This window comes from Fistularia commersonii, chromosome 29 (genome assembly GCF_037954325.1).
Source record: "Fistularia commersonii isolate RoL2024-O1a breed Wild chromosome 29, RoL_Fcom_v1.0, whole genome shotgun sequence".
NCBI classification, from domain to species: Eukaryota; Metazoa; Chordata; class Actinopteri; order Syngnathiformes; family Fistulariidae; genus Fistularia; species Fistularia commersonii.
The window spans coordinates 12398303-12425188 of record NC_141312.1 but is presented as its reverse complement, the minus strand read 5'-3'; the positions used below and the strand labels follow the sequence as shown (position 1 = coordinate 12425188).

General features: G+C 39.5%; 1 protein-coding gene across 7 annotated transcripts in view; it reads left to right on the top strand.

Annotated features, from left to right (window-relative positions):
- The window catches only part of LOC147217007 (VPS10 domain-containing receptor SorCS1-like), a 249876-nt gene that overhangs the window by 215793 nt on the left and 7197 nt on the right, over positions 1-26886 (top strand). For 2 of the 7 annotated variants that reach the window (XM_086176922.1, XM_086176926.1), the window contains 9 exons: positions 97-268; positions 1159-1345; positions 1941-2074; positions 3198-3321; positions 6537-6649; positions 9631-9765; positions 18978-19077; positions 19350-19455; positions 22934-23266. In XM_086176922.1, the coding sequence (XP_086033048.1) occupies positions 97-268; positions 1159-1345; positions 1941-2074; positions 3198-3321; positions 6537-6649; positions 9631-9765; positions 18978-19077; positions 19350-19455; positions 22934-23266 (1404 nt within the window). Of the gene's footprint in view, positions 1-96; positions 269-1158; positions 1346-1940; positions 2075-3197; positions 3322-6536; positions 6650-9630; positions 9766-18977; positions 19078-19349; positions 19456-22933; positions 23267-26886 lie in introns of those variants that run through there. The other 5 variants (XR_015109044.1, XM_086176924.1, XR_015109043.1 and 2 more) reach the window with 5 other exon arrangements.

The following is a 26886-nucleotide window of genomic DNA, read 5'->3' as shown; positions in this document are numbered from 1 at the left end:
TTCCATGCTTCATGTATAAACTATGGATCTGTAAACAATTATATTATTTCACTTCAGTTTTCTGTCCAGTAAACGTGTTCTCTTAATACCCTCAAGTTATAGGAAGGTGCTGTCTAACAACTGCACAGCCGGCGTCAGTGTTCAGTACACACCTCGGAGACAGCGGTGTCCCATGCAGGCACCAAGAGGCCTCCATTTGGTCACCAGTGAGGGTGCGCTGACGGCCACAATGGGCACTAATGTCACCTTTCTTGTTTTCTTGGAGGAGGTACGGCCTTCTTGTGATCTACTTGTACTCAGCTATTTATTATCTTTGTTTTAGGATGCAAAGGGAGTATTTTTCTTAAAAAAATGAATGCTTTACTCATGAAAAAATATGCTATATCTTAACAAATTAAATTATCAACACTCATCTACACCTTTTTTTTCTCTCATTGTTTCCTTTCTAATTTTTTTATTCAGTATTGCTATGAATTTTTCAAAAGGTACCAAATGCTGCAAATTGCTGTAAATATGTGTTTGTGCTTGTGGTACCTGTTTTATTTCTGACTTGTATTTCTATTTTCTATTTATTAATTTATTATCATTTTTATGATAATAAATCAATAAATAGAGTAATAAAATAAAGAGACATATTCTATCATTTAAATAATAGCAGAATTAAGCATGTTTGAATTTAAACTGTCTTTTGATAGTTTGGAACCCAGCTGTCTGGTAATATGGCTGAGGTGTCAATTACAAAGTCATGATCAATTTGATGTGTCAAACAAATTGCAAAGTCAAGCACAATAACATATATATCCGGATTTCAAGAGTCTGAAAACTATTGTTTTATTTTGTTGTTTTTTTATTCAGAAGAAAAAAGGCTGTTGCAGTATGTTTTAAATGAATGTTTTTAAACTATTGGCATCGCTTGACTTCTTAAGCCAGAGGAACTGAAGTTGACACAAGTGAAGGGGAAGATTAAGTAAATGAGCATCAACCAAATATATTTTTGGCACCAAAGTACAGGACATCATTCAAGAATTATCTACCCTCTTAGCATTAATGACAGCCAACTTTGTGAAGCTCCATAATCATTAGCCATCTGTCCACTGGAGGAAAAAAAAGTTATATTTAATATTGAAAAAATATCCTGAAAAACCATGTTGTCTCTAGGGCGATGGGGCAAAGACGAGTATTACCTTGGACTTTGGAGATGGACATGCTCTGACATATTCCAACGTGAGCTCCATCCAGGATGGGATTAAACACGTCTACAAAACTGTGGGAATCTACCGCGTCACCGCCATCGGGGAGAACATGCTGGGTTCCGAGACAGCTTTGCTCTACCTGCACATCACATGTAGGATACTGAAGTATTGCTTGTATAAATGTGCATGTTTTTTGTTTTTTTTTTCCCTTCAGATTTTCATATATTCTGCCCTACTTGTTTTAGTTTCCTTCTTTTTTTTAATCATATCCAGTCAAACTGTGTTTGTCGATTTGTAGAGAGTGCAGCGTTCTGTACTTTATCTCTCCACAAAACTTGCACCCCTTCCATAACTGCATAACAAACAAGTCAAATAGAACAAATCCGATTACATTTCCACTGAAATCAGCTTATGCTTTGCAGCTGCTCTGTCCACAGACACTGTCACCCCTCCATATGTAACAAGGTTGACCACCTCTTGTGTATTCAGGGGTGGCAGATGCAACTGAGCTCACTTATTGATCAGGGAACATCAGTGGCCACTCCAGTCTGTCAATTTTATGGGCTAGACCTACACATCGAGCTCTCTTGGGCCATGGTGTGCCGCTGATGAAAAATAACGCACAGATGGCAGTCAACAGTCTAAGCACAAGAGAGAATCAAATAAAATGTTGTAATCACCCCCTTTTGAAAAACATAATTTTTCACATTTGTTTCTAACCGGGGATGGGATGATGATCCTGAATAGGTCGACTGGAGTTCATCCACCTTTCAGCTCCCTTTGTGGCGGTGAAAAACAAGGAAGTGAACCTTACTGCTGTTATATGGCCTGGCCAAGTGGGAACGGTCATCTATATCTGGTGGATTGGGAACAACACTGAGGTACTTTATTGCTTTGTTTTCAAATTTATGACACTTCGACCTCTCTCCACTTAAGCACAAACATTTATGCACAACAGTGGTTTTTCATTGTGCTGCATGCTGTGGATTTTTAATAAATGACCAAGTATTCTGCATAAATAACAAAAATACAGTAATTGATGTTGGTAAAAATCATACAACAATTTTATGACACAGAATTTGGGTGTTTTGCAATAGTCTATCCCTCTTTGAAACTTGCCTCGTAAGAGAGAGTTATTGTTTTAGCCAGACTTAAGTGGTTAAATGAAGGCTAAATGATCGAAAGTAGTAGCTGTCCCTTTTGCAAACCAAAGTGCAATCTTCTTGCTTTTGAATAAAGGGGAGAGCGACATGCCATCATATGGTCAAAGTCCATGTGCTTTGAGGGAATTCATCTTTCTCTGCATCATAACTCTTCAAGAAAGTTTTACTTGTTCTTTCATTTCGATCTGTTTGATGAGCATTTCAGTTTTGGATCTAATCTTTTTGTGTTGCACTTTAGTTTTGATAATCAAATATATAAATATTGGTGCTGTTGGTGCTGTAGTGTGTGTGTATGTGTGTGTATGTGTGTGTTTATTATTATCTGTTATCACTACCTGCACACTCAGAAGAGGAATAATGTATAAAACCGTCTCTCTGGATAATCAGACACACTAAATCCCTGTGCATCAAAAGGCTCCACTTTCATTATCTATCTTTATAATTGTGTTTGTGTAAATGTGTTTGTTTAGCACCAACAGGGACCTCCACAAGGACACCCTGTATTGTCAGTCGTAGTAAAGCATCGCAGCATTAGCATCTCAAAGCTGCTGTGGAAACAAATAAAGAAGAAAGTGTGAACAGGAGGAAGTTGCTGGCTTTGGCAATTGCAACTCAAACGTGTGTGTGTGTGTGTGTGTGTGTGTATGTGTGTGTGTGTGTGTGTGTGTGTGTGTGTGTTTGTGTGTGTAAGAGAGAGAAAGAGAGTGCCAGCATGTTGACATCCATGTAGAGTAAATAACAGCAATGTGAGACGTTAACCAGCTGATGAGGGTCTCTCAAGGGACTCTCTCTATGCCATCTCCCTCTCTCTGTTTCTGTGATATGACTTTCTTCCAAGCAGCCAGTAATCACGCTGGAAGGAAGTGTGGCATGCACGTTTTCCAGAGAAGGCATTAATACGGTCACAGTTCAGGTGTCCGCAGGAAATACCATTCTGCAGGACAGGAAATTCATCGCTGTCCATGGTAAGCCAAAAATATATCCTGGAATTTATTACCTTAAAAGAAGTAACACACTCTTTTCAGACTCTGCTCTGTCAAAACCTTTTAATTGATATATCAATATAATTTAGTCATAGGTCTTTGAGCAGTTGACTTAGGAACATGTGTAAATAATCAAGAGTTTGAAACAAATTGTCCTGCACCTGTTTCCCCTACATGTTAAGTTTGGATATAGATACTAATCTTAATGTAGGCATGATGTTCCATGGTTCGTCAAAAAATGATGTGGAGGGGATTGCTAATGAAAATTCTCAATTTCTCACGCTGTTGACAAATTAGGATGACAATGTGTAAGGCCACCAGGTGCAGGACAATTATAAGGATGAGCATCATGAAAGGCGTTAATGCAGATATTGAAGAAAACAGCAAACATCCACAGAAAAAAAAATAAAAAAATTCTTATCACAGTGTGTGATAATATTCAAGTTTAATACGATGTTTGGCAATTTTGTATTATTTTCCTTTTTGCAAGTAATTTCTTGCTACAAATTTTTCTTTTTGTTGTTTTTTTACTTTTTTTGACATTTTTAAGGTGTTTAATACATTGATATTTAGCTTTTTTTACTTATTTCATTCTATGCTCTGAAATAAGGGAATTTAGACATTTTATGCAATGCTGGCAAATTGAAGCAAAACATCAATAGAATATTCAGGTTACTATATGGTGATTTTATCAGTAATTTTGTGCCAGTTCTTATGTGATGTTTGATCTATTTGTTAACGTGCTCTTGTTATTACACATAAAGTTGTCCATGATCAAGGATATAAAAGTTTCCAGACCTAATGATTTGCTGAAAAAGAAAAGTAAGCCGGGGCTTTCAAAGTGTGCATTCTCAGCTCTGAAGTTCAAGTCTTCTATGCTTCTGATGTTAAGAGATAGAAAAAAAAAACAAAAAAAACTCTGTACCGACTTATCTAGTATTGTGTTTTGAATTATTTCCACATGAATTTCTCGTCAAAATGTTCCTCTAATGTCACTGATAAAAAGATATATACATATCTCTTAAACATCAATTAAAAATTGCATTTGTTTCTATCAGAAGACATGAAATACTTTCTCAAGTTGGCTCAGAATACTATATTATGAAATAATTCATATCTAAATTTACAAGTAGTTGAGTTCACAAACACCAAAAGGTTTTTCCTTTAAGCTTTATTTATGATAAACAATAATGGTTTCTACAATATCCAGCAACTATTGTGGTCGTAACCCACGACAGGGTGCACGGATCTCCTCCTCATCCTGTCACCTCACAAGAGGCATTTCCTGCATCCCCTGTGCACATCTTAAGGTATCATCAACAGTCAAAACTGCAACAGTGGAACACCACCAAGATGACCAAAGATTCAGTCAGATTGGATTAACTACATAGGCTTTCATCACTTATGCCAAGCTAACACCTTGTGATTTTCCAGTTGCAGACTTAAAACTGGCAATCTTAAGGAATTCCCAGGTTTGAATGGCCCCGATTTTGTTCCTTAGACTCTCAGGTGAAATCCTTTTCTTAAAAAAAAAAGTAAAAATAGGCACTTCAATGCATTGCCTTTGGGTTTGCACTTGTGTGGTGTTGTCATGACGTAACCTTCTCAGGCCTGCACATATGTGCTGTCGTCAAACTGGCAATGGTCAAACATGCTTTTCTCTTCATATTCAGAAATATCTGAATTTAAACTTACAATTCTTCTGTGAATTAATGGTAAATGTAGATCATTTCACCCCTGAATTATCTCAGATATACCTTCCTTGTAGCTTATTTAGCCAAAGGAAACATATTTGTGTCTTTCTTGCCACCTATTGGTTTAAACTGGTATTGCTATTTAATTTTGACAAGTCAAACAAGTTGTGACAATGATCTATCTATTAATTTACCTATTTAATGGGTCCCCTCAGTAATCATTGCAAAAGTTGCCGCCCCCAATAATTTAATCGGAGCGACCACTGAAAAGCAACAGCAACAACAACAACAATGATAATAATACATTTTATTGAAGGTGCCTCATTAATTTTGGAGTTACTTCAGTTTATTTTTTGTTTAACCTTTACTTTATATTTAGATTAATTTTATATATTAAAATGTTCATTGCTCTAGCCTCTTTGACTCTTCATTGATAAGCTCATTTTTGACTTTTTCTTTAATGTTATCGAACAGCTTCCATGTTTTTTCACAGTACAGTATAATGAATGTGACCCATGCCAGGTCAACACATGGCATCAATACTTAGAGAGCGTTGAAATGACAAACAACTATGGTGGCCCACAAGTGATTTTTTTTTATTTATTTATTTTTTTTTTATAATGTTGTACAAAATATGATATATTGAGAAATATATCATATTTATATCCTATTTGATCTAAGTATTGATCAAATTATTGATCAAATCAATAATTTCAATAAATAATTTGATAAAATTATTGATCAAATTATTGATCAAATAGGACAATAGGGTCTTGGTAACTTTAAGATTCCAAAAACTAGTTTTAAGATGTGATCTGGTGTCAGCTGATAGTTTTACCTGAATCTTAACAAAATCTTTAGTATTAAGTGTAAGCCCAGCATTCAGTTGTAGATCATTCTGTTTTATGCAATGCAAGCTTTCGCAAGATTAACCTTAGCTATTTTTCTTACCTGTGTTTTGGGGGGAATTTTGATCTATTTCGGTCATTTTTTGAAAAATTGATTATCTGTATTATGTATTATTGAATTATATGTAAGTTTTAGATTTTTAGATATTTGTTTAGAAAAATGCTGTGTCTCTAAATTTTCTATTTTTTTTTTTAATTTTGATCAAATTTAATTTGTATGTTTCTAATGAATGAATCAGCACATTAATAAAAACAGTTCAATATGTTGTATTGGACACATTTGATAATGTTGCATTACCAAAGTAGTTGCAGGAGGCTTTGTAGTTTTCATCCCTATGCTATAATTTCAAACAAGTCAGATAAAAAAATGATTGATCACAGTATGGTTCTATATTGAAGTATCCAACTGCCCTTGTTTGTTGTCATGATCAAAAAAGCTGTAATAACGGACAACTGTTATTCTTCAAGCAGGTAAAACATGACGGTGTTACACAAAGTGGAAGTCTTTCCTCATGAGTTGAATATGGCACTGAATTTTGGAATTTAAAGTCTATTTCATATTTTCCCTTGTTCTTTTGTTTCTTATTTCCTGCAGAATATTTCCGGTCTCACCTCCTCACCTTTTCATCAAACCTAGATGAGCACAACCCAGATGTTGCCGAGTGGCGGCTAGATGTGAGCAAAGTCATCAAGAATGCTCTTATCCAGGTAAAACTTTGTTAGAAACACTTGTGGTTCATCATATAAATGCTGTCAGTAAATGACATGATTCTTGGGCTCCCTGAGTGAGTCTGACTGATATATATGACACAGAGGATGGTGGGGCATATGAATTGCTGACTGCTTTGACTAATACCTATTGCAAATTGAAGAAGGCTAAGGCTGTGGATACTGAAATGTGCAAAAGACAAAATATAAGAAAATCTTGTTCATGGAAGCTCAGTAAAGAAAAAAATGCATCATATAATTAAGGTAAACATTGATTAAAAATGAAAAAGAAAATTTCCTAAAAATTCAGAAGAATGTAAAAAATGTGAGCAAAATATTAAATGTTAAAGGAGCTTAAAGTATGTATCTGAAAACTAGTGTCAAACTCATATCTCATCGCAGGCCACATACGGCCTAGGTAGATGTCAAGTGGGCCGGACCATTAAAATGATAGCTCTGTTTTGGTATAAAGAAGTACAAGGACATTAGGAAAATCTTGGAATTTAATGAACAATCCTTTTACAAAACATTTCATTAAACACCTCATATTTCCTTAGACAAACATGTAATTTACTTTTATCACTCACATGTATGCATTGCAACTGATCGCACTGATTGTACAAAGGCACAAAACTTTAACAAGCAATTGGCATTAAAAAAAATATAGTAATGCACTTTAACATTAAATGAGACTTATAAAGAAAGGGATTTCGAAACCATTTACACACATGCATATGAAATCTAAATTGAATCCCTGCCTACACCTTTCAAATTAAAGAGAGTGCTATCAAATGTGTAAGGAAGAAAGTATTCACCTGTCCTGTAAATGTGTAAATGTCATACATGAAACATACATACACATACAATACATCCTGAAAATGTATGGAGTTGCATGAACAATAGAATAGCACCATACTCTTTTGTAGTAAAGCTGGTGACTAACATTAAATTGCACATTTGCGCGAGCACTAACTGTAGGTAGCTGGCTTTTACGGCTGCCTCACTGATTTCTCGGCTATCGCTGAAAGTGGACTGCTGTTTCCTCAGACCCGCCAACAATTATCTCTTTTCAGTTGTCCTTGCAAGCTGTCATTTTTTTTTTTTTTTTTTTTTTTTATTTAACCTTTATTTAACCAGGAAAAAAAAAGTCCCGTTGAGATTAAAAAACTCTTCTAAGGGAGTCCTGGCCAAGAGGCAGCAATAAGTTACAGACAGAACAACATTACAAACAGTTAAAAGAAGCAATTACATTTTGACAAGTTGACCTCTAGTGTTCTCAGTTTGGTTTTAAAAGCATTTAGTGAGATAAAATTAGTGAGTGTCCAGTCTTTTTGAAGTCTGTTCCATGCAGTGGGGGCAGCATAGGCAAAAGCCCTTTTCCCTAGTTCTGTGCATGCAAAAGGGACATAAAGCAACAGTTGATCATGTGATCGCAGCAGGTGAGAATCAACAGTGACTAAGTCACAGATGTAAGAGGGCAGCAGCCCGAGCATGGCCTTATAAATAAAATTGTACCAATGCCCCAACCTCCTGGTGGACAAAGAAGCCCATCCAACACAGGTATATAGTTCACAACGATGTGTTAACGATCTATAATTTGTTATGAACCTCAGTGAGGCATGATACATAGTGTCGACTTTTTTAAGACTTTGAGCAGAGGCGTTCATGTACAACAGATCACCGTAATCTAAAATAGCTAAAAAAGTTGCAGTTGCAAGCCGCCTCTTAACATTAAAGGGAGAAACACACCTTTTTTGTTTCGAAAAAGAAAACCCAGTCATATTTTTGCTGTGATGAGTCTCGTCGTGGCGCCGAATATTATATTTCTTAAATACCAAAACTTGTTGCAAACACACCAAGCACAAAGGTTTCCTGTGCGTCTCCATAAATAAATAGGACGAGGTCCATTTTTCTTTGAAAATTCTACACTCTTTATCTACTTTTCTCTGTTTTGATAACAACATTTTGGCTAATGAGGGAGTAGCGAGGAGGTAGAGAACAGGGTAGAAACAACGTTGTAACAAGCAGCAGACGGCGCATTGATAACGTCTGCTGATTGGTCTGTCTCAGCAATGCAGCTTGTCTTCCACTCTGACCAAAATAGTGCTCTCCCTAGTGGAAAATTCTTGAATTGTATATAATTTAAGCAATTAAATCCTTGTCTTTATGCATTTTTTCACTTTCAAATTATCCTGTGGGCCTGACCCAACCTCCTTGCGGGCTGGTTCCGGCCCACTGGCCATATGTTTGACACCCCTAACCTAAAAGATAGCTTAGAGCACATTTCAAAAGAATCCGACACAGATCAGCATTCGGACTGCGTAAGTCATTAACATGCTTTAAGCACAAAACAAGGCCCAAATTACATCTATCCTATTGTTACAAATAAACATCAAACATCAAAACTTGTAGACCAAAAACATTGTTTTCTCAGTGATAACTAAACATATTTGTTGGAAATTTTGTCATTGCCACCTCGGCCTGATAAAGGCCGAGAAAGCAAGCAGGCACAAAACCTTTGGAATGGAACTATTACATTCTGGCTGAAGGCATTTGACAATCTTCCCATTAAATCAATGCAAGAGCCATAACCAGAAGCACAGGCACAAATGACAAGACAAAGCTGTGCAGTTTATTTTTGATAATATCAATGGTTGGATAAGTGAACAAGCTGATGATTTCAAATGCAATTCTAAAGTATAAGGTACTAAAATGCACCATAACTTGAAAATGAGCCAGATATGATATTACTATTAAGTGACCAAAAAAAAGTTAAATGATTAAAAATGTTCATTTTTTTAACTTAATTTACTTCACAGTCCTTTTGTTTTATTTTCCCTTTAAATTATATTGAAATAACATATATATATATATGTATATATACATATATATATATATATGTGCGTGTGTGTGTGTGTGTATATATATATTATCAACTGAGCTTTTTTTAATCTCAAAATGTGTTTGTGCTTTTTGTTCAGGTGATAGGGATGAAAGAGGAGCAGGTCCTTGTCACCATCCTCCCAGGTTTGCCCACAGCAGCCGAGTTATTCCTGCTGCTCGACAAACAGTTGACAGATGAAAAACCAGAGAGAAACTCTGCTCGTTTAGATCAGGTGAGAGTAATGTTGATTAATCTAACAGCTCCTATCTTACTCAACTATATGATTGAATTTTATGTAATTAATCCAAAACATACCAAACTGAAAAATGAATCATTGGCCTGTCTAATTATTCTTGTATGTCTTGCTATCTTCTGTCTTCTGTCTCTCTATTTATATTTATATTCATATTTTTTTCATTTTTTCTCATTTTTGACATTATAACTGTTACGCTGCTGTGACAAGATGCTGTGATAAAGTTTATAAGATAAGATAAACTTTATTGATCCTCATAGGGGAAATTCCTTTGTCACAGCAGTATAACACTTATAATGTCAAAAAATAATACAAAAAAAAGGTGAAATAAATACGAATAACAGGGATAACAACGGACAACTTAAACGAACACTAAGGGTGAAAAATACACAAGAACGACCAAACGACAATATAAATAGATTGACAATAGCAATGAATAAAATAAATAAACAAAAATAGGCAGGATGTGTGCGGCCCGGGACCAACAAGGATAAGAATCTTATCTTATGTTATCTTATCTTAAATGCTTCAAGCTCAGAGCTGTGAGCCAACATCAGCAATACAAATGAACAACCTGGAATGTTATGTTGAACATGGTTGTCACATGGGATGACATGTTGCAGATGCCCAGAGCAAGGCTTAGCTTCTTCGAAGTCATGTACAACACATTTTCCAATCCCCAGAACGTGCACCAATTGTCGAGTTAAGCTGTAACCGCCACCACTTCTTCTCACAGAAAACAAGCATGTAGCAAATACTGTACTCTGGATAGAAGGGAGCACTCACACAGGGTATCTCAGTCTTCATGGTTGAATCGAATGTCCAAAAAGTAAATAGTTGAGGCTGACTTCAAGAGGAGAGAAGAGAACTTTAAAGAAGCGCCAGCTATGTGTTCGTAAGCTGGCGGAGGAGGTGAATGTATTACATTTGTATGTGATTTGTGTGTGCATGCATCCGTGTATTTATGTGGATTAAAGATTATTGAAATGGGAAGGGTTAGGGTTAGGGTTGGAATGACGAAAGAACATGTATGTTAGCTTGCTGTTTGTTTGTGAGTGATTAATATTCCAAGGGTTTTTTTTTTTGTTTGTTTTTTTCACTTTTGATGTATGTGAAACACTTCCATAATGAGATGATTTTAGACTATGGTCCTTTTAACCAGAAGAAGCTTTCAGAAGCTTAAAAAACAACTTAATGCATATCCAATAAGCAATGACCAAATGAACGGCTGTTGCTTAAAAAAAAAACTAGATCGACAAGAGATGGCTGCCACCAAAGAATCACGACATGGCAATTTTACTCAAAAATCAGTTCCGATCTTGTCCAGCAGATACCAGTGTTGCTCTATATCCCCACTTTTACACCAGTCTAATTTTAGAACTTGCCTGAGGGCTGCTGCCATGGACTCATCAATATGCCCACTAAGTATCAACAACCTATCAAGGAGAAAGACTTCTAACCCTCACTCAGGTCCTGGGGGTGTGCTGGTGGTGGTGGTAGTTTCTTAGGACCCTTAAAAGCTGTACATAGCAATCGGCTGTAGTGGATCAGTTCAGGAAATCATTAGTGAATCAGTGTGAAGCACATTAGCTTTGAGCTCCCAAAGATAAGGCTGCTAAGTGGATTAGAAATGTGAGCGAGCACTCTGTTCGAACAAATCGGTGATGTGTGGAAAAGGAAGCTTGGGAAAAAATTGATCAGGAACCCCAGCACACCCTCAAACACACACACACACACACACACACACACACACACACACACACACACACACACACACACACACTCACACACACACACACACACTCACACACACACACACACACACACACACACACACACACACATACACACACACACACATACACACACACACAGACAGGTGATTCCCCCCTTCTCCTACAATCTAGTCATAAATCTTCATTCAAGATTTGTGTCCTAAAAGTGTAGATGGTGTTTGGCTTATAGCAAAGTGTAATAGATTTAGTGATCCCAGTATACAGTCATAGCAGAGTCTAAATTTAAACTACAAAGAAACGTAACAGGGATGAAGGACTGCAGAAATTAGTAATTTCACCATTAATTTGGTAAATGAGGCAGATAAGATAAATGAAGCCATAGCAGTAGGAAAAGTGTGTGGAGAAGAGAAAAGAGTTTTATTTTCTGTGCTTCAATATCTATTACATCATTAATGCAGAACTTAAACGCTGAAATGTTTGAATTATGTTGCTGTGACTTAAAATCATTACATTTTCCTTCCTCTTCTTTTCCCTTTGGCTTTTCCCTTCAGGGTCCCCACAGTGAATCAACCTTCTCCATCTAACCCTATTCTCTGATTCCAATTCCAGCATCCATCTACCAATTTATTCACTATCCCTCCTATGTACATAATCGAACTATCTCAGTCTGAGCTCTCTGAGTTCATCTCAAGACATCTTACTTGTGCGTTCCTTCTGATAGACTCATTCTTGATCATATCTATCCTTGTCACTCTCAAAGAGAACCTCAACATCTTTCTCTCTGACACCTCCACCTCCCATTTGTGTCTTCTTCGATGCTGCTATCTGCAAACCATACAGCATCGGTCTCTCACAACGGTTTTGTACACCTTTCCTCTCGTTCTGGCTGATACGCTCCTATTGCAAGGGACCCCTGTCACTTGTCTCCACCCCTTCCAACCTGCTTGAACCTGTTTCTTCCCCTGGACTGATGACCCTAAGTACTCAAAATCCTCCACCTTCTTTATCTCCACTCTCTTTCACCTCACCGTTTCACTAGGGTCCCTCTCTTTCACACACATGTATTCTGTCTTGTTGTGGCTAACCTCGCCTTTCCAGAGCATACCTCCATCTGTTCCCTGCTCTCAATGTTATCTGCAAACATCATCGTCCATGGAGATTCCTTACTAAACTCATCTGTCAGCCTGTCCAGCCTGTCACCACGGCAAACAAGGGGCTCACAGCTGATCCCTGATGTAGTCTCATCTCCACCTTGAACCTCTTTGTCACACCTGGAGCACACCTCACCACTACCTCACATCTGACATACATGTCCTGCACCAGACTAACATACTTGTCTACCATTCCAGACTGCCTCACACAATACCAAATTTCATCTCTCGGCACCCTTTTGTATGCTTTTTTAGGTCCAGAAGGGCACCTTCTTACCTTCTGTGTACTTCACTCTGTGGCACTCTTAAGCCAAATACTGCATCTGTAGTCCTCTTTCGAGGCATGAAACCATGCTGCTGCTCACAAATGCTGACTTCTGCTCTCAGTCTAGTTTCCACTACTCTTCCCCAAAACTTCATTGTATGGCTCATCTCCCTTATTCTTAAAAATGGGCACCATCACATTTCTTCTTCATTCTTCTGGATTCTTCTCACTCTCTAAGATCCTTTTGAACAATCTATGCAGAAACTCTACCCTGCCTCTCCTGGACACTTCTATTCCCCCACAGGTAAATCATCACGACCAACTGCTTTTCAACTCGTCATCTTCTTCAATGCCCTTCTCACTTCCCCTTTACTACATATCTGCTACTGTGTGGTTCACAATATTCACTTTTTCTACCCTTTCCCGTCCTTCTTTTTTCCTCATTCGTAACCTCTTCAAAGTACTTTTTCCATCTTACCATTACTCTTCTAGCATCCGTTAATAGAGTCCCCTCTCTATCCCTAATCAGCCAAACCTGCTGTACATCCTTTCATCTATCTCTCCTAACTCCTCCCTTTTCAGTTTCCATCGCTTCATCCTCTGCTCTGCCTTTGTCCTCTTTATCTTTCTTGATACATAAGTCAGCCTACATAGTAATAATAATTGATACAGTAATCACACTAGTAGTAGTAATATTAATAACAAATAGTTATTATAATTATTGTTATCATTATTATTATTATTATTATTATTAGTAGTAGTAGTAGTAGTAGTAGTAGTAGTAGTAGGAGGAGGAGGAAGAGGAAGAGGAAGAGGAGGAGGAGAAGGAGGAGGAGGAGGAGGAGGAGGAGGAGGAGGAGGAGGAGGAGGAGTATCAGAAGATGTTGTAGCAGTAATATTCTACTGAAAATGTTCATGATTCAACAAAATAATGCAGCCACAGGGGGACACAAGCCAGTGTCTCGCTGAGCCGGTCCCAAGCCCGGATAAATGCAGAGGGTTATGTGGGCATCTGGTGTAAAGCTTGTGCCAAAAATATAATCTGCAAATCAATCCTATGAATCTTATACAGGATCAGTCATGGCCAGGGTTAACAACCACCACCATTGGTGGCGATAGCCAACAGGGTACCATTTCGAAATTGGGCTACTGTTGGTTTGATTTGCAGATTATATTTCTGATACAAATTTTACAACAGATGTCCTTCCTGACATAACCCTCTGCATTTATCCAAGCCTGGGACCGGCTCAGCGAGACACTGGCTTGTGCCCCCCTGAAGGCTGCATTATTGCATTTTATGTTGGACTTATGTTGAATTATGAACATTTTCAATAGAATATTACTGCTACTACTACTACAACCTCTTCTGATACGTCTTCTCTTACTAATGATAATAGTAATAATGGGAATTGGAATATTAATATTAATAATAAGAACAACAGCAACAACAACAACAACAACAACAACAACAACAACAACAACAACAACATAATAACAATAATAATAATGATAATAATAATAATAATAATAATAATAATAATAATAATAATGATAATAATTGTAGTATTAGTAACTATAATAACTATGTGTTATTATTATTATTATTATTATCATTATTATTTTTATTAATGTTGTTACAATTTCATGAAAAAGCAAAATACATGCTGAAATCGAATGTGAGGATCGTATCAAATATTGTACACAGAAATATATGCTGTTAAGATTGTAAAATTTTTAGTGTTACACCAGAGTGATTGTGGAATATAATCACCACATATAATCCACCTTAAAATAGCTTAAACTGAATATCCATACAGTAGCTACTCGCCATTCCCACTTTTTGTTAGTTGTATACACAGTTGTAGACACACAACACAATATACAGATATATATGAAAATAGATCGCAATATGAATAATTACAATTGCAATTCAGAACAGAGAAGAGTCCAGGAGACTAGCATTCTACATTCCAGCATACCTTGTCTAGAAGTTAATTATTGTGAGTAGAAGTTAATTTACTTTAATATCCAGTTTAAAATTAGCTTGTTTCTTTTGTTATTGCTGTTGCTGTTGTTGTTGTGGTTCTAGTTCTTGTTGTGATTGGTTTCGGTTTCTGATTGGCCCATCAACTTCGCGTGTGTCCGCACGTATCCCAGTCTCCGACCTGACTGACAATTAGTGCAATTAGTGCTCCTTATATTCAAGCCGCACTTGAAAGCTGGGCTTTCATAGCTGGGCCTTCGTAGCGTAGGGCACCACAAATGAAGACAAATGCGAAACAAGGCAGTCAACTTTTTCAAGGCAAAAACTTCTTCAAGTGAAAATGCAGTCAAGTAAAACTGACAAAACCCAGTTACAACCACCCACCAACTGCCTCCCTAGTTTAGGCCATGTGTTTCCTTCCCATCCCCCGTGTAGCACCCACCCACAGACATTGGGTCGCACTAAGACGCCGCAACCCTTCCAACCTCATATATCCAACCATATCCAACTACACTAAACAGGCGGTATCCGGGGCTCTCTGGAACTGCCGGTCAGCAGTGAAAGAAAAAGCAACAGATTTCATTGCAGTCCGTATATCCACTCGCACATTAAACTTTCTAGAAACATTGATTACACCAGAAAACACAGCCACACCAGTTGCCCTGTCCAATATGTACACTTTTACTCACACCCCCAGAGCAAATGAGCGTGACGGTGGAACCGGTTTGTTAATCAACCTGGAATGGAAATCCTCTCCTGTTTCCGTCCCACACTTTCTTCCATTCTCCTTTGAGTTCCATGCCGTCCTTGTCACTCACCCGGTGAGACTCACATATAGTTGTGAACCGTCCACCTAGGCCCTTCGGGTTATTTCTGGGGGAACTTGATGTACTCATATCACACGTCCGCATTGATGATTCCGCTCTTACTCTTCTTGGTGACTTCAGATGTGGGGAAAAGGACAAGCTAGAACCACTACTTTCTCTCCTCTCCTCCTTTGACCTTCACCTCTCTCCCTCCCCTCCCACCCATGCAGCCAGTCGTCAGCCTGACCTAATCTTCACCACAAACTGCCCTCCAACTAACATCTCGGTCATGCCTGTTGATAAGAAACAGCTCTCAGATCACCATTTCATCACCTGCACCCTAGCCCTCTTCCCCTCTTCCTCAACTCCCCCCACTGCCCACCAAGTCTCTACTTGCGGACACCTCCGTTCACTGAATCCCATGGATCTTGCCTCATCCACTACTGCCTCTCTCCCCTCGATCAATCCATTTTCCCTCCCACCCCCTCACAAAGCTACTGACACACTGATTTCCACCCTCCTCAATAGAACAACTCTGCCCTCTCACCTCCAGACCTGTTCCCTCAACCCCACCAGCTCCATGGCTATCTGACACTGTGCGTGAAAGACTGACCCTCAGAGCCGCTGAACGCAAATGGAAGAAGTCCCTACTCCCTGATGACCTCCAAACCTTCCACTCGCTCCTATCCACCTTCTCCTCCATTCTCTCAAAGGCAAAAGCCACATTCTATCGCTCCAAAATTCAATCCTCTGCACCTAATCCCAAGAAACTCTTTGAAACCTTCACTACACTTCTCCAACCCCCTCCTCCCCCTCCCACCGCTGCGATGATTTCGCAAACTTCTTTGAAAAGAAAGTAAAAAATGACATCAGATCCTCTTTCTATCACAATCCAACTACCTCCACAGCCAACCACCCCTCCTCTCCCTCCCCACCTATCACACCAGTCACTACCCTCCCCCCCGCCCCAAACCCGTCTCTTCATCCCCTCCTAACCCACCTCAGCCTACCCTACCCCACTTCACCCTTCTCTCCCCCCCTCGGGGTCCTCAAACTCATAACATCCAGCCGGCCAACCACCTGCTCCCTCGACCCAGTCCCCTGCCCCCTCTTACAATCCATAGCACCAGACCGTCTCCCCTTCCTATCTCACCTCCAGACACCTCACACATCCCTCCAGACAGGCTGCTTTCCATCTGCCTTCAAGTCTGCGAGGGTTACCGCTCCGCTCAAGAAACCAGCACTTGACCCATCTGACATCAAAAACTATAGACCTGTCTCCCTACTACCCTTTCTCTCAAAAACACTTAAGCGCGCAGTCTCTAACCAACTCTCTCACTACCTTCAGCAAAACAACATCCTGGACCCTCTTCAGTCAGGGTTCAAAGTAGGTCACTCGACAGAGACAGCCCTCCTTGCAGTGTCACAATCACTGCAGGAAGCGAGAGCGGCCTCTCTCTGGTCTGTGCTTATACTTCTTGACCTGTCAGCCGCATTCGACACAGTCAACCACCAGATCCTTGTCTCCACCCTCAAGGGTCTGGGTGTCACAGGATCTGTACTCTCCCTGTTGGCATCCTACCTGACAGGTGGCTCCTACCAGGTGACATGGCAGGGGGCTGTGTCTGAACCATGCAGACTATCTGCCGGTGTTCCACAAGGTTCGGTTTTACGCCCTCTCCTCTTCTCCCTGTATCCTCCCTCACAGAGGATACGGTGAAGATACTCATCCAGGCTCTAGTGATCTCTCATCTCTGCAACTCTCTCCTTGCGGGTGCCCCAGCATTGACCATCAGGCCTCTGGAGCTTATTCAGAAAGCGGCAGCCCGCCTGGTGTTCAACGGTTCCAAATTCTCCCACAGAACTCCCCTTCTTATGTCCCATCACTGGCTCCCGGTAGCCGCCGGCATCAAGTTCAAGACCCTGGTGCTCGCCTAGCAGCCAGTGAACGGGACAGCCCCGTCATATCTTCAGGATATGGTCAAGCCACATGTCCCTAGCAGTCCCCTCCGATCTGCCACCTCTCAGCAACTGTCCACCCCATCACTCCGAGCCCCTGGCTGCCGATCGAACTGGTCTCGGCTCGTTTCGGTCTTGGCTCCTCAGTGGTGGAATGAACTCCTGGAAAAGGTCAGAACAGTGGGTTCGCTGCCCATCTTCCGCCGTGAGCTGAAAATGTATCTCTTCACCAAGCACTACCCCACTAATTGCACTTAGCCCCCCACCCAAAAAAACGAAGAAATGAATGATGTATGTATATGGTTTTGAGATGGCTATTTGGTAGAGTGGTGACTTCTGAATAACGACCACTGGTTCTTTTGATCTTAGGTTATTGAATTGCAATTTTTGTAAGTCGCTTTGGATAAAAGCGTCTGCTAAATGACTGTAATGTAATGTAATGTAATTACCACATCAGTGTTCTATAGTGATTTATGCTCCTTTTTATATTGCCAATTTATCCAGTTGACTGAAGTGGAATTCCATGGATTTTTTTTGGATCTGATAGACAACTTTTAATAGTTTCATTGTGAGGGAGCAGTTTTGAGTTGACCTACAGGTCAAAGTGATCTGTGTGTTTTAGATCATAGTTCCTCTTTAGGTGCAGAAGGTTGTATGCCAGTGTGGGAAGCAGAGATCAAGTGTGGCTGCCGCATATGCATTATGCATCGAGACTGGTGGTACTACAGACAAAGAATCTGACAGACAGTTCAGAATGACATGGGTTTCTTTAATCATGGTCACTTTCAAATATTTCAAATTAATGCATCATTAAAAGTCTGGTGAGATTTTGGCTGTAGTCTTTAATGGGCCTTTGATGTGTTCTTGCAATTTTTGATCAGTAGAGCCAAATACAAATACATAAATTAATAACCACTATCATTTGAAATAGTCATTGTCTTTGAACATGAAATGCGTGTGTGCATATACAAATGTGTGTGTGTACACACACACACACACACACACACACACACACACACACACACTCACACACACACACACACACACACACACACACACACACACACACACACACACACACACAAAGATACACACAGACACACACACACACACACATTTCAGGGACATTTCATTCATTGCCACCTTAAACTTACTGGATAAAGCCTTGCAAAGGTTGATCTGAACCAATCAACACAGTTTGTAAACTAAGATTCTGAACTGAAAGATGGATGGATGGATATGACGTAAAAAGGACATGAAGTTTAATTTGTATCTCCCTGTAATTGACAGCTGTCAGAGATTATGCTGAGTGCCTTGAATCAGAATCACGTCCAGTTCATTTTGCGACCAGGAGTCCAAGTTACAGTGTATGCAGCACACCTTTCAGCAGGTAACCATGGTCACTGTTCTGTGACAGACATTCAGAGTGTGCCCATCATTCCAAGTATGTGTGCCTCCTTCTGTTGTGGATGCCGCCACTATCCTGAAAGGGGTTATAATATAAAGAGTTAGAGAAGACCATATTACAGTATATTTTATTAAAATAGGTGTGAGTTAAGCTATTGTATTCACTGCTCACTGCATGAATTCCCTGGGTGGAAATATGGCTGTCATCAGCTGTGACCTTTACACTGAATGCTGGTTGTTTTCCTGTCTCCACAGCACCTCTAGTGGACACCAGTGAGAACCACAGTAGCTCTGCCATTTTAATGCTGCTGTCTGTAGTGGTTGTGGGTTTAGCTGTATTTGTCATCTACAAATTCAAGAGGTAAAGTATTAATAAAATGTTTTTTCCACAAAAAGGGTTGATAGCTGCCTGTCTAAGCCTGCAAAGCCCTACCTTGTCTGCAAAAAAACGTCAGCCTTCTTTTATCATCATTATTAAGACCTTTGAATGTACCCGGCTGACCTTTATCAACTATTTAATTGTGACAGCTTACCACGATGTTATTGCAAAGGAAAAGGGCAGTAGGGGTCATCAAAATATACTGACTGTCAAAGAAAAAAAAACAAAAAAACAAATGTGAGTGTTACAGATGTTTACTTTTGGTTGTAATTTATATATTTGGATACCAAAGTAAAGTAAGAAAGTGAAACATGTTTCTAGCTGCATGTTTTAGTAAATGATTACGTATCCATTCAAGCATTGTATCTCTGTGAATAGTGATTTAGAAGGTGTGTTGAACCATTCAAGTTCAATGATTCAAGCGTGACCATCAACTTTGGCTTTTCAATATTTATTTATTTATTTTCTCTTTCAAATTGTCCCCTTGACCTTAAAAAAAGTAGCAAAGAATACACAATACATATGTTGTCATGGAGTAGATAAGAACTTTAAGAATTCCTTGAACCTTACACCATTATATAGTTCCAGTGTATCATAAATACTGTACGGTAAATATTTCCAAAAAAGGCATAAATACATGTCAATCAACTGGGGGATATAAGGGCACAAATTAAAAGACAGCCAATGTCAAGGATGATTCAGGACAACTTCTCTCAGGTTGTCATGGTTAAATACTTGGTCACCAATTAAAATTACATTACAAATTGGTCACCTGTGCCGTACACAAGCTCCATGATCAGTGGAAAGGTAGAGGCTTGTCCTTCATCTTTTAAATAATTTTTCAACTAGCTAAAATAGAGGAATATCTGTCTCTCAAAAGCTTACTTTCAGTTAGCATAAAGAAAAATGTTAATACATTTCAGAAAAAAAGAATGTTTTCAACAAGACGAGGTTCTAAAACCTAACGATGGGAACCTTGATAGGACTTCATTTTTTTTTTTTTTTAGTAACAGAATGGGCTCAAAGGGATGCAGTATATAAGCTATATTAAGATCACTCAGTTTTTTTTACATTGTATTCACACATTCAAATAATTTAAACTTGAATGTTTTTTGAAATTAAAATGTATAAAATAATATATGTATAAGTGTATGTGTGTGTGTGTAAACCCGAATGTGGCTCCATTTAGTTCTTGCACAACCTTTAATTCATCCATCCATACATCCATTCTTCTTCTCCCGCTTATCTGGAGTTGGGTTGTGGGGACAGCAGCCGGAGCAGTGAGGCCCAGACCCCAAGGCGTTACCAGGCCAACCTGGAGTCATAGTCTCTCCAGCTTGTCCTGGGTCTTTCCCGTGTGTTGGTGTCAAGTGTACATACAGTCACCATTATACCTGAACATGTTGTTCGTTAAGGACAATCCATGGCGAGCACAGAAGTCTAATAAAAAACATCGCTCGGGTTAAGATCAGAGGGGCCATTCCTCCCAATCACGCCCTTCCAATTTGCACTGTCAATTTCCACGAGAGCGTTGAAGTCTCCTAGAATAACGAGGAAGTCCCCGGCAGGGACCGCAAGAAGAGTGAGTAAACTGAACTGTTGTTGGGTGCATAGCCACAAACAACAGTCAGAACCCATCCCCCCACCTGAAGGAGTTGGGAGGCTATCTTTTCGTCCACCAGGTTGAACCCCAACGGGCAGGTGCCAAGATTGGGGGCAATCAATATGCCCACAAAGGGATGCAGTATATGATCGGACCGCCAAGGAGCCCTGCTTCGGCTCCTGCCCTGCTCGCACTGCTCCGACCCCTTGGCCCTCCCTGTGCGTGGTGAGCTCAGGGGAAGAGGGACCCATGTTGTTCCTGCGAGCTGTGCCTGGCCGAGCCACCAGGCACTCGTTCTCGGGCCCCATTCCCAGGCCTGGCTCTGACGTGGGGCCCAGTGACCAGCGTCCGGGCAAGGCAAAGCTGGGTGCAATGATTTTCTTCTTCCTAGGAGTCTTCTGAGCCACACTTTGTCTTGTCCCTCACCTGGGACCTGTTTGCCTCGGGTGACCCTTCCAGGGGCATAAAGCCCCTAACAATATAGCTCCCAGGATCACTGGGAAATGCAAACCCCTCCATCACGGTAAGGTGGCAGCTCACAAAAGGGTTTAATTAATACATTTAAAGAAATTAATTATCAATATATAAATATTTATACATCAATGTATGTATAACTATTCATCCGCTGCCATTTCTACTGCTGATGCTTACCTTAGGGAATTACAATAATCTCAGATGGAGACTTTCATATTAGCAATGTTACTATAGCATCTAACAATTTGTTAATTTGTAACAACACTAACATTTTATTATATATTTAAAAGAACAAAAAATGCTTTTGTTATTTAACTTTTTTTTTATTGCTGACCAACTTCCCCCAAATAAAGGAGGAGAAAATGCACACTTAAGTAGAATAAAGTAAATGGATTTGTCCATCTATCTCCTACTGTTATCTGGGATCGGGGTCACGGGGGCAGGAGCCAAAGCAGTGAGGCCCAGACTTCCCTCCCCCCTGACCACTTGGTCCAGCTCTTCCAAGGGGATTGCAAGGTGTTCCCGGGCCAGCCTAGCAATGGCTACGCTAGGCTAGGTCAGGTCTTCCCTAAGGCCTCTTCCCAGTTGGACATGGCCGTAACACTTCACCAGGGAAGTGTCCAGGATGCATCTTCACCAGATGCCCGAGCCATGTCATCTGACTCCTCTCCACATGGGGAGCAGCAACTCTACTCTTAGCTCCTCCCAGATGGCCAAACGCCTTACGCTATCTATAAGGGAGAACCTAGACACCCTGTGGAGAAAGTTCATTTCGGCCACTTGGTTCCACCACCTTGTTCTATTGGTTAAGACCCACACCATAGGCGAGGGTACAAACGTAGACTGCCAAGTTGATTGAGAGTTTCGCCTTCTTCACCAAGACAGACCAGTGCAGATTCTGTATCACTGCTGTCTCCACATCAAAAAGCCCGTCGATCTCCATCCTTTCTTCACTTGTGAAAAAGACCCAGAGAACTTGAACTTCTCCACCTGAGACAGGACCTCCTCCGTGACCCACAGTGGGCTGACAACAATGGTCTCAAATTTTGAGGTGCTTATCCTCTTGACACTCGGGCTGGAAACTGGAGATCATGGACTGATGTAGCCAACAGAACCACATCATCTGCAAAAAGCAGGATTGTGTCTCTCCTTTTTGTGAATAAAGTAAATTTTGTGCCAAAATGGATTTTGATTTCATCCAATAGTAGAGAGTAAAGAAGATAATTTAAATAAGCGGTGAGCTGGGTCTCTTGTTGGTCATTAGGACAACTTAAAGCATATTGCTGTCTAGTTGTTTTTTCGTTTTGTTTTGTTGTGTCTTGTTTTTTCCATGCAGATTCCTCTCCTTTTATTGCATTACCTCACTGTAAATGTTTTCTCAAGGAAGATCCCAGGCCTCAACGTCTATGCGAAGATGCAGAACGAAAAAGAACAAGAAATGATGAGTCCATTGACTCCAACAGAGACCATGCCCAGCTCACAGCAGGACTTGGTTAATTCTCTGGAGACTCTGGACACGGAGATTAGCTCACGGCCCATTGGTAAATATGAAGCAATGTTTGAATCCATTTGCCATTTGACGTTTTTATGCCGTGCCATTGTGAATATGTACTTGTCGAATCATGACACTCATACTCTGCCTTTTTTTTTTTGTCGTGTGTTTCTCAGAATTGAAATGGTCGGGTCCAGGAGTACATGGAAATTAAAGCAAAATAAGTATGATGAATAGTAAAATTGCTTTTTAATTGATTAACTAATGGTGTTTTGCAATTGCTTGTGTCAACTAATGAGCCCCAAAACCAGTTTTATATAGTCTTTGTTCCAAAAATGTGACTCCTAAATATTTTGATGAAGCAGGCGCCGAAATTTAGCTCTTAGTTACAAAACCGAAAATATATAAAGACATTTCAGGTGTTACTTTATACTATGATACTAGAAATGAAACACTCTATCTATCTATCTATCTATCTATCTATCTATCTATCTATCTATCTATCTATCTATCTATCTATCTATCTATCTATCTATACATATATATATATATTATAGTAAATATACATAAAAATATATATAATCAAATAATCCTTCATAAATTGGCATTATTAAAATTAATCATTTTGGACATAACCTTAAATTTAGGATATGCATTGAGGGATGCTGATCAGTCACCATTCAGACACAGACACAGACATTAAAGTCAAACAAAACAAACAAAAAACAAACAAACAAACCAACAAAAAAAAAAAAAAAAAAACAATTCTGTATGATAAAATGAGATATTTGAATGGAAAGGGCAATACTATATTTCTGAATGTGGAAAGGATATTAAAATAGTGACTGCTATGGCTTCACAAAGCAATCAAACCCAATTTTCTGGTTATTTTATTAACGAGTTGTTTTATCAACAAAACCACCAATCCTCCTTTACTGCCTTTCAATTCATGTATGTTTCTGCTTTTGTGTGTCATTGTTAACTGCTCAGTGTACTTTATAAAGTTGAATTTAACTGACGCCCATTATCAGTGTAACTGATACGTACAGTAAATTCTGCTCTTTTGTGCAGTTTAATTTTAAACATCTGTGAGAAAAAAAAAAAAAAATGAAAATGAATTATCAGCCTGCACTTAAGAAATTTCAAAAACGAAGGTCTCAAACAAATAATGCCATCTTGCAACTTAGTTTAATGCAGTGGCGGGCCGTGCATTTCACACTAAGGGCTTCAGTAGTGCTCTGGATCAATCCACCCCCCAATTATTAATTTATGGCGTTAAAAAAAACATCTTATCATGCAGAAATGCAGTATAAAGAGGGGTGCATCGCCGATAGAAAACCCGTGTAATGTTAAAATTCGCTCACGGTAGCGCATTACGTGACGACAAAGAGATGCCCAACTCTGTAGTCTTCCACTGACACCCCTCATGCGTAATCGATCACACATCCCAAGGCTTTGTCCGGGGCACGATCCAATAACCCAAGTGCCCAAATTCTAAGAGTGTGTAAAACAAGTCCTTATTAGGAAATAAACCCAACTGTTGAGGGGATGGTATAAAATGACCACACCTCCTGGGCTCGGGGCCAGAACCTCCACAACTGCACATTCGCTGGACGCGTCTCAGCGGGTGTCCAGAGGGGGTGAACCATCCTCTCGGGGTGACATTCACTGTAGCCCTGGGATATCTCGTAAGTGTATTTCCTGACTTTGAATAAACCGTTCTTGCTTGATCAGTTCCTGAACACACCGGGACAACAAAAGTCCGGTCCCATGGCGGGAGCCACAAAAATGGACAGTAGCCACAATAATTGCCTTTATAGCAAACAGCTGCGACACATAAAAAGCACCAATAGTAACCTGATAAACTTGCAGTATTATTTAGGAAAATAGCAGTATTTTACTTATCAAAATTCTGATCATTCGTAGACAAAATCCATCCTCTTTTCTTTCCTCAAATAGAGTTCAATATTCAGTGGTACAGATTATCCGTGCCCTTCGGCTCCAAGCACTTGCAGCAATACAATTTGCATTGTACCTCGGAGCCTGTGAGCCAGGGGTACCGGTCGTAGTTCGTGGCTTGAAAATGTCAGACAAATCCTTTTCCTGGTTGTGACATGTTCGCTAGCTTAGGAGTTGCCCGACCTTTCTTTACTATGTCCAGCATTTCTTCAAAAAGAAAATCGCTTTAACAATATATTAGTAATTAAATCCGTTTCCTCTCCGCCTACAGCCATTGTTTGAAAAAAACTATATTAAACAAACACAACGATATTTCTGTTCACAGCTCGGTAGTACGCTTCTCCTCGCTAATAACACTTGCCCACTCTGACTATGCAGTCAGTGGGTGTGAATACGCTGAAGTTGCTAAAGCCTGCTAGAAGGCTCTGATGTCACCAACTCAAAATCTGATTGGTTGAAGCAACAGCGCCATCAACACTTGTTTTTTTGTGTCGGGCTTGCAGAACCAATCGTGCAGCGCCCCCCCCCTCCAAGGCAGACACCTTTGACTTTGACCCTGCCTAGCAACAGATTATGGCTGAAATGTGATTGGTAAAATGCTTTAGTACAAAAATGCATGTCTGGAAGTGGCACAACCAGGAGAAAAGCTATGAAAGCAAGTCAACAGACCATTTGGAATTATTCAATAAGTATTCATGGACAAATTTTAATTAACGTTTGTGATTCAGATATTTTTTTTAGGCTGGCAGAGAAGGCCTTGTAGGCCCTGATGGCCCACCACTGGTTTTATGTTCTCTCTATATAATCCAAATGAGATGATAGCATTTTTTTCTGTCCATTCAATTAAATTGATGTTATGGACCCCTCTCACAAGATACTAGCATAGCTGTTACTTTAAAAGTTTCTTTTGTTCAGCATGTTGATACACATTCATCAATGTCTCTGTGAAAGATGAAAAATAATTTTTCATACATCATTTTTCATCCCCTTATAAGTTGTTTCCTTATTCATGTCATCTTTTCATTACTCCCTTTGCATTGATTTAATGTTGGATTGACATTTCCTATTAGATACTGTATTTTACCAACTGGATTTTGTTCGCTCTCAAGGTCAGAGCAGACAGTTACGCAAACCTCTCTGGTTGAATCAGATGGTATTAGGAGAAAATACTTTTTACATTGGACCCAAGCATATCTGCATTCATTTGAACAAGGACAGCTTCCTTCGGGATGCCTGTATATGAACAAAAACAGTTGTCAATATGAAGACAGATATCAACTCTAAGAATTAGTTATCACATTTTTAATGTTTGAAAGGCAATCTGAGATTTGATTTAAATTAGAGCATATATGTTTTTACATCTGTTTTATAATGATCATTAAGCATGTGATTCTCGGAAGCGCAGTTAACTTGATGGTCAAAAAGACCAGTGCATAAGTAACATCAAATTAAGATATGCTTGCTGTTAATATTTACATTTTCTAGGAACTGTTAAGTTCATTTTACTGAGTCCCCCTCTTGAAGGATCTTTTTTTGGATGTGTTTTGCCATGCACAAGAGAAAAATTATGTACTCATTTTTCAGAAGCGTTGGTGTAGATTAAGTGAGGTGGTCTACAGTAACTCGTAGTCCACAGCACCAACAATACATTTCAAAGCCAAACTCATACCATAATGTATTTTGGGCTTGGATCCCCCTTCCAGACTTTAGTGGACGTGATGATGCAGGCAATGTAAGTGATGAAGAAGAAATGGGCAGATTTGATATGTGGTATAGGAACTCAGAGGGACAGATGGTGCTAAACTTTGCAAAAAGGATGGAAATGGCTGCAGTGAATCCTTTTTTTCCAGAAAAGGCAGGAATATAGTGAGATATGATCAGAGAT